This window comes from Procambarus clarkii, chromosome 92, assembly GCF_040958095.1.
Source record: "Procambarus clarkii isolate CNS0578487 chromosome 92, FALCON_Pclarkii_2.0, whole genome shotgun sequence".
Classification (NCBI taxonomy): Eukaryota; Metazoa; Arthropoda; class Malacostraca; order Decapoda; family Cambaridae; genus Procambarus; species Procambarus clarkii.
Genome location: NC_091241.1, coordinates 9,740,316 through 9,755,510, shown reverse-complemented (window position 1 = coordinate 9,755,510; position 15,195 = coordinate 9,740,316). Strand labels below are relative to the sequence as shown.

Below are 15,195 nucleotides of genomic sequence, written 5' to 3'. Positions count from 1 at the left end.
GGAAAAATTAATTAGGAAGTTTCAACCTTAAACTTACTTAAAGTACTTAAACGTTCTTTAATCCAGCAGTACTTAAAGCTGTATTAAAGTACAGTACAGTATATGATTTCCAGTCTTAATAAAGTGTACCACCAAAATATATATTATATCCGAATCCTAGGTTAAACACTAATTTTCATTTATTTTATTTTAATATAATTCATTGCTAGAATACTGTATATGTATTAGTGTACATTATTTTGTAATTAGTACTTTTGAAAACATTTGTGAAAATAACTTAAACTACTGTAATTGAAATTTTTATTCAAATTCAAAAGTGTTTATACAGGCTCACCCATTATCATAGTCATTTTGTTATCTTATGTCTGTCAAGTTCAAGCAAGTTTTATTAAGACAAGAAAGAAATACATCTCAAAAGGATAGAGTAGCTTAGGCTATTTCTACTCCCCCCCCCTATGTCTCTCACCATCAGTTTATTAGCATATACAGTACCCATTTATCATATACAGTACCCATTTACCATATACAGTACCCATTTATCATATACAGTACATAGTAATCATACCTGTACACCCATTAACCTATACAGTACAGTATTAATCATTCACCCATTTATTAACTTGTACCTATCAATCATACACACATTTATTCATTAACTTATAGCACTTGTCACATCATATTTATATTTCCTAAAATATTTCTACATGCTAGTACTGTACTATCTTAAATATTTTGATAGTTGCGGAAGACTGTCTTCGATTTCTGCCAGAAAGAATTGGCTCCGAAGGCAGCAGACATCGACAAGAAGAATGATTTTCCAGAGTTACGGGTAAGATAATTCGTAACTGAATTGCTTTACGTCATAAACCGCAGTCTTATGAGCAGTATAAGCTAGGCCAGGGGGTGGGGAACCTGTAGATTTTTATGGTTCTAGTGTGACCTTCCAAAGAAATTTAAATTTGTATAACTTGATCTGTAAATTTGTTTTTGGCATACGTATTTGAATGTGTGGTGCAGAGTGTGTGTGTGTGTGGCCTTGTGAAATCTTGGCTGAATAAAATATGGTTTTTGTATGACAAAATGTTCCCCACCTCAAGGCTAGGCCTAGTCTTTCTAACATGTATTATATGGAATGCAATATGCAATTTTGTCAAATCAAATTTATATGCATATACAGTAATATTAAGTCAATTGTGATAATACATACTAAATAATACATAATTGTGTTTTATAAATGTGCATACTTAATACTGTTTGTTCATACAGTGATGCTATGTATAAGAAGAATGAGTGAATGATGGGGCATCACTGTAAACTATAAAGTGAAAAAATTTTCACCTCTAGAAAGAAATAAAAGAAATGTTCGGTTCGTAGTGCAGAAAACATGTCACAATAATGTGGCTGAAAACAAATGCAGTAACCCAACCCAAATACATTACAGTACAGTATATAAAATGTAATTGACAGTGTTTTGGTCCATTCTGGATCTTTAGGACTTGATTAGGGTCCAGGTTGAACTGAAACATCATCACTTTTATTTAGTTTCATGTGAGAGTTGGACTATTTGATTAGTAATGCAAAGGGTATGTCGAGGTGCTATAAGCACAGTTAGAGAACACTGAAAATCAGAGATCTACAGTTCAATATCCTCCCAGGAAGTACAGTATAAGAAATATTGCCAGAACAAAAGTGGACTTTAAGAAAAAATGAGACATTATTCTGCAAGAAGTGCCAGACCAACTGGGTTTTAGTGGATACGTGGACCTGCCGGCCACTGCAAGCAATAATTTGTTGGACCAAGCTCTCACGAGTAGAGTGCCAGGCTTGGTCAGTAGAACTCCTAGAACCCACTCGAGGTATAGTCCAAGTACTGTATACTGCTGTAATGCATGTTAAAGAATGCGAGAATGTGCTTGGTTGGATGAAAAAGTAACAAATGCAGTTGATGATAAGAAAAAGGAATAGAGTACTGTAGTCTGAAAATCCAAATTGATGTGAAACAATAACAAAAGAAGTACTGTAGGTCTATGGTAGTAAAATATATGTAAAGATTAGTTGTGCAAAAAAAAAAAAAAAAAAAAAAAAAATTGTAAATTTTGTTTAAAGGAGTTTGAAAAGTTGAATAGACACAAGGAGACAGGTGCAACACTCGTGTAAATATTTTAGATCAGCATGGGGAACTGTTTTGGAACTGTAAGACGGTTTTATAATTGCATAGTTTTACTGTGTCGTTCTTTCACCCCACAGGAGTTTTGGCGTAAAATGGGGGACTTGGGATTATTAGGAATTACAGCAAGTCCAGAGTTTGGGGGCTCTGGCATGGGATATTTAGATCACGTCATTGTCATGGAGGAGGTCTCTCGGGCAGCAGGTGGTATTGGACTGTCATATGGAGCACACTCTAATTTGTGTGTTAATCAGATCAATATCAATGGCACAACAGAACAGAAGGAGAAGTATCTTCCAAAGGTGAGTAGCATTTATCATACATAGACTCAATACAAATGTAATTACAGTACCAATGTAGTGAAGTGTTTCAAGGTATCACTTCCACTTATTAAATGAAACAAACGTTTTGGCACAGTCATGAAAACAAGTTAGAGAGGAATAATATTCATTGTACAATTTCCAAATGTTTTAAACTGATGCTCCACAGCTTTGTTCGGGGGAGTATTTTGGAGCACTGGCCATGTCTGAGTCAGGATCTGGCAGCGATGTGGTATCCATGAAACTCAAGGCAGAGAAAAAAGGTGACTCGTACATCCTTAATGGTAGCAAATTCTGGATAACAAATGGACCTGATGCTGATGTTTTAGTGGTAAGATATTCAAATAAAGCCTGTTGATTAATACTGTATAAGGATTGTAACAAATTATCTGAAGGTTATTTAATATTGGGTATGTTAGAATATCAATTGGAGCAATGTAGAGGGGATTCGAACCATTCACTTGGGTTCTCTTGCACCTCTCACCTTGCTGAATGCATTGCTCCCATTTATTTTCTCATTGATATATCACATTAGTGAGATTCCCTTTTGTAAAGGGTATTTTGTTATAATTTCATACAAATCTTGATCAAGATATTTTGCCTTAGCATAGTTGGCAACTTAGCATAGTTGGCAAAATAAAACTTGCTGGCTAGATCTGTAAAAGACAGAATTTTATATTTTAATGAAAATTACAAAAATATTATAATTCCTGCATTATTAGCTCTATGGTACAGTAATCGTAATGCTCAAAATTTTGCTAAGGAAAAAAAGAGTTTAACAAAAATAAAAATGGCAATATTTCATGCCATTGTCAAACATTTTGAGGTGTAAATATTTTTAATCATGTATGGGGTTAGGGTTGTGGGCAACCCCATCATCCAACACTGATGGAAACTGGCCCATATTTCTGCAAGAAAGGGGTGGAAAGATTTGGCTGGGAAACCCATCTTTCTAGATGTCTCCCCCACAAAGAGCAAATTTACTCTCAGATTAAGGGCTTGTACCTGTTGGGGGTCTTATCAACAACAACAAAGGTAGGCTTGTATTTTTGTGTGTAGTGTGAGGGGGGAGCATCTGAAGAACAAGGGTAGACTTGTATGGTTGTGTAAGGAGGAGCAGCTGAAGAACAAAGGAAGGATTGTATAGTTGTGTGGAGGGGGAGTAACTGAAGAACGAAGACAATAACTCGGGGAGCCACCAATGAGACTCGCCAGAAAGAGGCACTCATTACAATTAGAGTAATGTGGAATTTTTTTCAGGTGTACGCAAAAACGGATCCAAATGCACACAAGCCACAACGTGGAGTAACAGCCTTCCTCATAGAGAAGGGCATGGAAGGTTTTAGCACAGGCCAGAAATTGGACAAGCTGGGCATTCGTGGTTCGAATACTTGTGAGCTCATCTTTGATGACTGTAAAGTACCAGGCAAGTTATACCCTGTTGCAATGTAATATCAATTGTACACTAGAATTGGGGTCCTTGTATGTATATATTATAGTCATAAAGTATAGAGGCAAAAGATTATTTATTTTCCTGTAATAGTACTCCAACTGTTAAAGGACTAATATTCCTGCAGAAAAATCTCTTAAGGGTAATTTTATCATTGCATACAAATTATATAACTAAAACTACACATTCCCTATTATAAAATATATTTGAATGTATATAGTATTGTTGCAGTATTTATGAATATGCTTCAATATATATTCAGTATGTAATGGGCTGATCCTTTCCCCACAGCTACGAACATCCTGGGTAAGATCAATGGTGGCATCTATGTATTGTTCTCTGGCTTGGACCTCGAGAGACTTATACTGGCTGGTGGACCTGTTGGGTACGGTATTTGCCTTTTAGTGCATTGGTTATTGGCTTTGTTAATGTGCCCTGTGCTGTAAATTTTCATAAATATTATTTGTTAAATGGATAAATAGATTATAAGTGCAACATTTGAAATTTGAGTTAACATCTGTTATTGCTTATTTTTGTTAGTTTTGTTTTGTCTGTTGTCTATACAGTACTATATCAAATTAAGGAGTAAAAAAATACTTTGCTAATATTGTTGTAAGCTTAGTGCTTTATTTTGTGTGAAAGGTATATACGGTACACACATTCTTCATGGCAAATACATTTTTCTGGCATTTCTTTCCATCCATTGTTTTCTTTGCTGCTTTTTATCCAGTTAAGAGATCAGTTGACTCATTCATTCATGGCAATACCCCTGCTGGGAAAATAATGGTGCTCCTTTGAAATAATTGACCCATGGCATTACCAATGCTGTAGAAATAATGTTGCCCCTTTCCAACCATTATTGGTTCAAGTCTTTACCTGTACTAAATATACCATCTTGCACAATGGTCTGGGTCTGCGGGCCACTCCAAACAACAACCTGTTGGACCAAATTATCACTTATTTTACTCAGGTAAGTCGACCTCGGGCTCGGGGTGTAGAAGAACTCCCAAAACCCTCTCTGGTATGCTCAGTGTCCCCCATCACCACACTACTCTTTGAATAAATAATTATTTTCGTTTACCAATATTTGTACAGTACTTGTATATTTCTCCTGATTTTTCCTATGTTTTCTCTTACCTGTACACTATGTTTGCTGAGGCCTAAGTCTTGAAAGAATGAGGCCTATAAAAAGCCTCATTCTCATTAGTCATTTTTTTTCCTGTACTCACATAATTGTACTCGCCTAATTGTGCTTGCAGGGGGTTGAGCTTTGGCTCTTTGGTCCCGCCTCTCGACTGTCAATCAACTGGTGTACAGATTCCTGAGCCTACTGGGCTTTATCATATCTACATATCTGTATGAGCTAGTTGTGACGGCCTCCTTTGTGTGATTCTCGTGCCAGCATGTTTAATGTTTTGATGTATTTATTTAACACTTGATGGTGTTTGAAATGTCTTATGATAATGCTGTTTATAACTACTTCCTCAAGATAGGGCATCTTCCCAAAGTGAAAAAAAATGTAGCAGAGGAGGTATGCATAAATGTGCGGTCAGTTTGGGTTAGAGGTATTGTTTCAAATAAAGATGTGAATTACGTTCTTTAGTGTCTTTGCATTGGAAATAATTTTCAATTTACAGATTGATGCAGGCAGCCTGTGATGTCGCTTTTGAGTATGTTCACATTCGTAAGCAATTCAACACAAGAATTGGGGAATTCCAACTAATGCAGGTTAGTCTAGCTTTTTTGTAGTGCAATAAATTGTACACTAGTTGGCATTCTTGGCCACACTGGTCATTAAGCCTATTGCCTAAAATGTTAATTCATGAAAGAATGTACAGTACTGTATTTATATTTTATGTATATTTACACAATATATTTATTCGGTTAGTAATTTATAAAGTGATTTCAGTGGTGGAAGATAGTGTATAAATCAGATATTTGAATGAGGAAAGCATGGGAAACAGAGTAAGATGTTCATGGCATTTATAGACTTTGGAGAGCCAAAAAGTCTATAAATGCCATGAACAGAGTTAATAGAAAAGGGCTTTGTCAACTCTATATATGGCATTGCACTACAGAGTTTGTTAAATTATGTTAAAGTTTATATGGAGGAAGTAATGTGTGTTAATGGTGTAATGAGTAACTGGTTTTATACAAGTGTAGATATATGCCAGGACTGTGCGATGTTACCTTAGTTACATTAGCAATGTCTGTGCAGGGTCTCCGAAGTAACGGAAATTAAGTGCGACAGGAGCCGGCAATTTAATCCTCTTGCCATAATTATTGAAAAATGGGAATAAATACACCATACCAGAAAACTGATTTATTCAGGGGGGGGATGAAGATCGACTGACGTCATTGACCATTAGCGATGTCTGTGCAGGGTCACTGAGATGACAAAATTTTGGGATGACTAGAGACGGCCATTTAATCCCCTTGAGCAAAATGGCAGGACCTAGGAGGGAGCCTTTTAATTTCCCTTTGAAAAATTATATATGATGGGAGGGAGCAGTTGAGAAATGATATGAAAAAAATGACCCTGGGAACTATGCAAGCCTGAGGGGGGGGGGGGATTATTTTTTTTTAAATACCGCTATGAATTATGTGAAGAGCTGTTGGTAAAAATATGAAAACACCCCTATGACTACGTTAAGCTGCGGGTAAAAGCAAAACGGCTTCACGTAATCATAAATCCTACTACTGTACTATTAACACTTTCGCGCTATCTGGACGCGCCGGTGCGTTCGGTTTCGTCTAACGTAAACGCATAGTGGACATAAAGTTATGTCAACTTTTAAAATATTTGTATAAAATTCAATTTTAATCCGATTTCATTGGGGTTTGTTTCAAACGACGCGCCATGAAGTTCTCTTTCTCACCACTAGGCCGCCTGGCGCGTCGGCCTACCCGGTCACGTGACGGGCCCATTGTTTTCTTGTCACGTGTCGTGAGTCGATCACGCTCCCCTCACGCGCCAAACTCGAGCATTTTTACCCGTTTCTGTGTGGATTATACCCAATTACTTCATCAAAAATGGATCAAGGTCAAGGCCCAAGCACTTCTACGCCCAAGGAAGCCTCCAGGTCATCGAGAGTGGACAAAATAACCCAAATTTTTAAGAAGTGGGGCGGAGTGAAGCTCACACCAACGAAAATTCCAGGCCTTGTGGAGGATTTATCAGAAGCTGAAGGTGATGTAGAGGTATTGGAGGAAGATTTTGGAATCCACAACGATTATAGTGTACCTAGAGCTAGAGGGAATGATACGGCAACGAGTGATGAGGAGACTGAGGCCCTCACCGAGGAAGAGGAGGCACCGCGACCCCCTCCTCCTCCTCCATCTCGGCGCACATGTGGTGCATCTAGGCTACCTAGAAAAGTTGCTACCAGACATGTTACTCGTCGTAGGAACACACAACAAATTGCACCAAGTGATTCTGAAAGTATAAGTGATGAGGAAAGTGATGAGGATTCATTCGAGCCTGCTGAAAGGCGTACACGTACAGTACGTACTCGGCAGGCTGGGGCTGATGAGGGCTGGAGTCGTAGCAATACTTCTCCAGTTGTTGATGATTTTACTGGAGATCCTGGACTGAAAATTCCCAAGCCTACTAGTGCACTGGCTTATATTCAATTGTTCATCACGCGTGCCCTCCTTGAGTTCTTTACCGTTGAAACAAATTTGTACGCCTCGCAGTTATTCCGGATGGCCAATGAAAATGTATCGGATATTTGGACCCCAGTGAAGGTGAGTGAAATGTCGCGATTCCTAGGACTGTTCATATTGATGGGCATAATTAGGCTCCCAACTGTGAGGATGTATTGGCAAACAGCAAAGCCATGGCATGCTCGTTTCTTCAGCTTGTTCATGCCGTCCAGACGATTCCAGCATATAAACCAGTTTTTCCACACATTCAATACCAATGCAGTGCCCGTGAACAATCGTGATAAGTTGATAAAAGTGAGACCAGTGATGGATTACTTGAAAGAGAGGTTTGCTCAAGTTTACATCCCCAAGAAAGAGTTGTGTTTGGATGAGGGTACAATGGCATGGCGAGGCCGACTATCCTTCAAAGTGTACAATCCAAACAAACCAGACAAGTATGGTGTGAAACTTTATATGCTTGCTGAATCTGTCTCTGGGTACATATATGACTTTGACGTATACTCAGGTATTGGTAAGACGATAGTGGATACAGTAACGGGGTTGATGCAGCCTTTAGTGAACCAGGGTTACCATTTGTACATGGATAATTACTACAACTCGGTTACCCTGACAGAAACATTGAGAGAACTTGGGGTGTACACATGTGGCACAATTAGAATGCTACGTGGCGCCCCAAAGGTATTGCAAGCTCTAGCCAAGGGTAAACTTCCACTGGATACCACAGTATACCGCCGCAAAGATAATACCTTCATTCTCCTGTGGAAAGACAAGCGAGTGGTTTCAATCATTACCAACATCCACAATGCAGATACTCAGCGAGTTCAGCGAAGGAAGCGAATTCGCAACCGAGACGGAACAAGTGGAATACAACAGGTAACAGTGAACAAACCGACTGCAATTTGCGAGTACAATAAGTTCATGAAAGGTGTGGACCACTTCGATCAAATGGTTAAATATTACCATTTTACCAGGAAAACTCACAAGTGGACCAAAAAGATTACCTTTTATTTCCTGCAAATGGCATTGCATAATGCCTATGTTTTGTACAAATACAACACAACTGATCGAAAAAAGCTAACATTGCTACAGTTCCACGAAGTGGCAATCTGGGCCCTATTGCACTGGGACACAGAGGAGTGGCCTAAAACATCATCATCATCTCAACACTTGCGGCACGCTCCAGACATAAATGATGACACAGCTCCTGCCAATGCTGACGCCATGCCAACTCCCGGACCATCTGGTGTGAGGCGGCCTTTGTTCACTACACCACTTCAAGATGAAGCAGACAACGAATCTGAACCCGACATGTCTGCCACACTGCCAGTTGACGAAACTGTTTTGTCAGATGAATCTGACTCTCCTGCAACTCCTGTTACACCTCCAGCGAGAGGACCTGGCCGCCCTATTGTTGATTCAGAAAATCGCATGAACTACAAACTGAAACATGAAATTTACAGACTGCCCAAACGTCTCAAGTGTCATGCATGCGCACGGTCCGGTAAAAGGAAGGACACGAACTATGGATGCAAGACCTGTGGTGTTGCACTCTGTGTTGTTCCCTGCTACACCAATTACCACCGGAAACAGGTGTATTGGGTGGTGAAGAAGTAACCACCCGCAACAGCTTCACTCCACCTACAAACCATCTGTTGAGCAACTTCAGGAATGAAGAACCTGAAGAAGGTGGAGTGAAGAACAAATGCTCAACTTACTGTTCCACAACCAGCCTTCCCTTGGTAAGTACACCTATTTGGTCCAAGTTTGTGTAGTATAATTTAGCTCATAGAACATTCTATTGCGAAAACATTGCCACAAAAATGAATGACATACATACAATAATAATATCAGAACAGTGAAATAAGTATAAACTTTCAAAGCAACGTTTCGCGCGTGTGTCGTCCGGTCACCGTTACCGGGTAACAGTGCGCCCACTTCCCACACTCTTGCGGGTGGGCCGGGACCATTATTCTACGATTATATTCATATCACCGTGTTGGGAATTTTATTGGGAGTCCATTGATACCAAAATTAAGGCTGTAGGACAATTGTAGAGGTGATAATAATCCCAAGAGTAAAAACATTTTGTTGCTGTTGAGCGCTCACGGCGACTCATCTTCGTAGTTATTTATTTCATGCTGGTATCTCTCTAGCTTTCGTGACTTTTTTTACTGATGTTCTTCTAGAGAATTTTATTGCGAACACGTTGGTACCAAAATGAAATACGTAGCATGAAAACTAAGGTCAGAAAAGTAAAAAGAGTATACACATTTTTGTTTTTACGCTTAAGCGATAAAAACGCCGCGCGCACATACGGTTGGCTGAGTGACCTTCGCCGAGAGCGCGAAAGTGTTAATGAGATTATATATATATATATATATATATATATATATATATATATATATATATATATATATATATATATATATATATATATATATATACATACATATATACATACATACATATATACATACATACATACATATACATACATATACATACATACATATACATACATACATATACATACATACATACATATACATTTCACAAATCCACTACCAACGACATGTTCACCATCCTTCCTCACGTTCACTAATATATATATATATATATATATATATGGTAGTGGATATATATGGTAGTGGGTATATATGTCGTTGGTAGTGGATTTGTGAAATGTTGAATAATACTGTATATTTCTTTTACCTCTTGCTGTAATCTTCCCCTGCCCCCAATTCTGATAATACTTTTGTTATAGTTCACACTATTCAAGTGCACTTCTACCTTCAGGGCAAAATAGCTGACATGTATTGCTCTTTGAATGCTTGTCGCTCCTACCTGTACTCGGTGGGTCGTGCATGCGATGTGGGACACGTCAGCAGCAAGGACTGTGCAGGTGTCATCCTCTATTGTGCTGAGAAGGCCACTCAGGTGTGCCTTGATGCCATTCAGTGTCTGGGTAAGTTATTCCGCAGCCCCCACAATATAAAAAATGAATATATAGATATAGTTACATATATACAGTAATAGTATAGTATTTAAAGGTATGTCTAGTAATAATAATCTTTACAAACTGTTGCCTGTTTAGTGGAACTGCATATTAATACAAGATATATCGCACTTTTCTATCATTATATTGATTTTAACCACCAATCCATATTTTCTGTCAGGTGGCAATGGATACATAAACGATTATCCTACTGGCCGTTTTCTCAGAGATGCCAAACTGTATGAGATTGGTGCAGGAACCAGTGAAATACGTCGTATGGTTATTGGCCGAGCTCTAAACTCAGAGTATAGCTAAATTGGGCTAAATTTTCCTGCTGGTGTATATAGTATTTGCAATATAGATTATATATTAAATTTAATTGTGCCATCGTAGGAAATACAATAGGTAAACTATTTCAGCAGGGTTACTGGTATTTTTTTCTCAGTTATTTGTAAAAAAATGGTGTATACAGTATATTTGTAATGGGGGGTGGGGGAAATAGCTCTCTCTTGTCCAATTATTCCACCCCCCAGTTAACTAACGAGGCCGGGGGAAACAGCTGCCTCTAGTCTGTTATCCCGTCCTCAGTTAGCTAACTATTCTAGAGCACCCTCCAGAGTTCCTACTACAGCCTCTCTCATTCAACACTTTGTAACCTAGGTATTTGAATACCTAGGTGCAGGTACTACAAGGCGCCGTAACTTGATCAGCTACCCGAAACTCCAGAGAGAACTCTCGAATACATTTCACTGCCACAAACGCATAAGAGAAACGAAAGGAAAAAGAGATGAATAATGAAGTAATTAGTGAGGGTTTGGGGTGAGAGGGGTAGAGAGGTGGGAGGAGCGAGGAGGGTCATTGATTGAAAGGGAGAGGTTGGAGAGGAGTAGATAGGTAGAAGTAGAAAAGTAGATAGTAGAAGAAGAAATGCTGCCACCATCTATTCAAGACCATTACATACAGGACAAGGAATGGAACTTGTCTGTATCACAATATTCTCAAAAGATGTTATCACGAAGGTCATTATTAGTCTGTTCCATCTGTATCATGTACTCATTAAAATCATGGAACCAGAAACCGCAGAGGCTTTCTCACCTCCACTCAAAACTCTAGGGAACAAAGTTAAAGACAATTTAAATAATAAATTCAACACTTATATTTTTCATGATAAGTATCATAATTTAAGCCATTCAACTTAATGTTCAAGAAACATTAGGGCGCCATGCACCCTAACGAAACATTGGGAGTTTGAGGGCGCCATGCACGGCACAGGATTAGTTTTGGGATAAGGTCATCCCTGGTGTTACCGAAATGAGTATTGCCGTTTGGGCGTACGCTGACAAACTGGCTTTTCTTCACATCCACGAATTTAGTAGGCTTCTTGTCGTCGTTAGACATTAGGAATCTTCTGGGGGTGACCATTCCTTGTGTTGTGCACAATTCAAAAGATTCTTGATCGAATGTAGACATTATGGTATGGTATTTCCATCTGCATCAGTGTAAGTTGGGTCCTTTAGGCCGACGTAGAAGGTCGACAGTCTGGGGTACCGGTTTTCGATGTTCACCAGGTAGGTCTCCTCAAAGGGTATGTGGGTCTTGAGCAGTGTTGAGGGTCTATTATCGGCGACAGCTGGTGTTGTTTCTTGCTTTGTAGAGGCAGGTTTGGGCTTTGTAGAGATCTGCGCCGTCGCGGGTTCACTGGCAGGAGAAGGTGCAGGTTCGGTGGCAGGAGGTGCTCCAGCAGGTGTTGTGATCGGTGTGGCCGCCGGTGTGCTGATGCTTTCTGGAGCCGGGTTCGCAGGTGTCACAGGTGTAGGGTTGGCCTCTGTTGTGGTAGAGCAGGCGGTGAACATGGCCTCTGGTATCACAAACGCTGGGAGGTTGTTCTCCTTGTAGAGTTCTTTAAGTATTCTGTACCGTTCTCTGAGATCTCCACCTGAGAGTTCCGTTGCGAAGTGTATCAGAGCTGCAACAGGGCTGTCAGGGGTGGCTGGAGGCGGTGAGAGTGAGGATGGCTGGCTGGCTTGGAGCAGAGGTGTCGTCTGAGGCTGTGAGTGGCTGGCGCGGGAGTTGCTGGTCCAGTAGTTTGGTTGCGCGCCACTTGTCGGGAGTGCTGGGAAGGCTTCTTCTTGAATGTTGAATGATTTCACTCTAGGAGAGGAATTGCGAGGTCTGGCGTCGATCATTTTCTTGATTTCTTCCTGCCTGGATGGGCAGTCTTGAGAAACGGCTGTGTGTTCACCGTTGCAGAGTAGACATCGCTTGATGGTGGCTGTGCAGGTCCTGTGATGGTGTTCCCCAGCACAAATGCTGCATTTCTGCAGCGTGTTTTGGCACTTCTGAGCGTAGTGGGTGTATTGATAACACCTAAAACATTGACGAAGGCGGAAGTAACGCTGCCTGGTGATCTGGTGGGGTGTGCAGGCCACTCCACAGCATCTGAGGCCGTTGTCGGCCGCGAGAGTAGCCTCTGCTAGAGTCTTGAGGGTGATCTAGAGGGTTGGCCTCCCGCTTTCACCCTGCTGGATGAGGTGGGCCGAGATGGCTGTGAGAGATCGGTTCAGAGCGTTTATGCTCTTCACGATCACAGTGATGGGCTGTTCGGCGATGATGTCACTCACTCTGTGAATGAATATTGTCCTTACAGCCTGGAACTGGAGGGGAGGCAGGAGTGTTAGCCCCTTTGCCTCGAGTGCAGTGGTCGTTGTCGTGGTGAATAGGGCTTCTAGTGCAAGAAGTGCATCTTCTAGTGCATTAGCCAGTAGTGCAAATTCACTACTGAAGAGAATTTGGGGTCCATTAACGTCCATAACGACGTCGATGGGTGCTACCCCTGAGGTCGAGGTCAATAGGTCCATGATCTCGGCCTTGTTGTATGTGGTGTCGGTTCCTCGGAACCGCACCTTCACTCTGAAAAGCATGATGCCTATTCAGGCACCACGCAAAAGATCAGGAGGGAAGTGCTCACGTTGCTGCTCAATATTTACCCACCTGGCAGTGCTAGGTGCAAGCTTCCCCTCCTGCTTGTGACTTCCTCTATGCTCTGCTCTCCGAGTATATATTGGGGAACCTAGTAACTAACTCCGCCCACAAGTAGATAGCCTCAGGCACTCTACCAAGCCACTCCTTAAACGTCAGCATGTTTGAAAGCTACCAGGCTCCAATTATCAGATTAGCAGAAGCAAGGTGGAATTCGCATGATCTGACCTCGGGTCACTTGAGGTCATTAACGCTTAGAGGTGTGAGACTCAGGCCGACCAAACTGGCGCCTCTCAAATCCTTGTCTGTGACTCTTGTATCTCCATATATATTTTTAAATAAAACTAAACCAAACACCTTACGGTGTTACATATTGCTTTGAATGTAAATACTGTATTTTAGAGAATAACTGTGGAGGGGAGGTGAAATACTTTTCCAGTAAATGGGATAAAAGCACAATAAAATGTAATGCAATTTGAAGCCAAAGGGATATCTCTTTGCATAATTTGTTTGTGGTTATTTGTGGGTAATGTCAAGACTTTCTGGAACAGTATGGTTTAAAACTGCTTAGTTATGTCAGTGAAATAGTTTGTGTAGCTTTCTTGGTTTGCTTTTTTTCATAGCAAACTGTAAAATAAACTTTTTTTTTATTTTTTTTTAAACTAAACATAGCAAAAACAAACTTTTTCATATGAAAAAAAAAAAAATAGCATCAGTCACAGCGTTAGCTGCAAGATCTTGCATTAGCCAGTGGGTAGACTAACCTTGATTTGAAGTCATATTATTAAAGCTAATTCATTATTTCCTTTAGGAATTTGTTTTAACATGAAGTAATTTTTAAATTAGTTGCAAGTTTGGTTGTGTGATACTGTAGGTATATTAGTAAACACAATGCAGCTGTGTGTGTGTGTGTGTGTGTGCATGTCTTTTGCAAAAGGTTTCTTGACCCTCAACTGGCACAGATATTTAATACAGTAGTAGTATATCAAACTGCACTTGTTTTACAATATTTAATGGACCAAATGGGAAAAGTCACATATTGTGAGTGGCGCACAGGAAAAAATCAGAGACTGGAATAGTGTAAGGGTTCAGTATTGTATAATTGTAAAAAAATAAATTATTTTTGTATAGCTTACTTTGTTGTAAATAAAGAAATTTACCCTTATGAAATGAAGTTATTTATACCTGACCCTTGAAGTGGATGGTGCCTTGATGTGGTGAGGGGCCCTTATGCCCGCCCAGAGGCAAGGAAGGGTAGCTTCTCCGATCTCCTGCTTGCTGTGGTGGTGCAGAAGCAAAATATGTCCCAATTTGTTGAATGTGTAAAGAGACCCATGCACACCCTTATGTTCCTTCATCTGGGGGTTGAGCCTACTTAGCAACTGTGACCTGGGGAGGGGAATGCTCTTTTTTTTGGGCGAGGGGATGGGGTAAAACAAAGACCAGTGTGACCACTTAAACCAATCTGGTTAGTTCTGCCTTTTTAAATATCCGATCAAGTGGGCATTGTAAGGTCTATGTGTATTTGTCCTTGGGATATCGTTTGTCCCTGCAATAGTCATCCATGTATGCTGTTCTAGGACCCTTCGGTCATTCTTGTTGGTGCCAGATGCTCTGC

At 40.2% G+C, this 15,195-nt stretch overlaps 2 protein-coding genes across 2 annotated transcripts in view; one reads left to right on the top strand and one right to left on the bottom strand.

Annotated features, from left to right (window-relative positions):
* Window positions 1–14,747, top strand: part of LOC123775071 (isovaleryl-CoA dehydrogenase, mitochondrial) — a 15,716-nt gene extending 969 nt beyond the window's left edge. The window contains exons 2-9 of the mRNA XM_045769899.2: window positions 740–829; window positions 2,248–2,469; window positions 2,657–2,818; window positions 3,748–3,913; window positions 4,229–4,322; window positions 5,575–5,665; window positions 10,400–10,568; window positions 10,780–14,747. Coding sequence (XP_045625855.1) covers window positions 740–829; window positions 2,248–2,469; window positions 2,657–2,818; window positions 3,748–3,913; window positions 4,229–4,322; window positions 5,575–5,665; window positions 10,400–10,568; window positions 10,780–10,913 — 1,128 coding nt within the window. The 3' untranslated portion in view covers window positions 10,914–14,747. The remainder of the gene's footprint in view (window positions 1–739; window positions 830–2,247; window positions 2,470–2,656; window positions 2,819–3,747; window positions 3,914–4,228; window positions 4,323–5,574; window positions 5,666–10,399; window positions 10,569–10,779) is intronic.
* LOC123774954 (uncharacterized) lies at window positions 12,068–12,784 on the bottom strand. Its single transcript, XM_045769655.1, has one exon. It carries the CDS (start codon window positions 12,782–12,784, stop codon window positions 12,068–12,070), a length of 717 nt encoding a protein of 238 aa, XP_045625611.1.
* Window positions 14,748–15,195: the final 448 nt, after the last annotated feature.

What these genes read in the sequence shown, in the direction of transcription:
- LOC123774954 (XM_045769655.1), bottom strand. Translation starts at nt 12,784, where the DNA reads ATGATCGACGCCAGACCTCGCAATTCCTCTCCTAGAGTGAAATCATTC.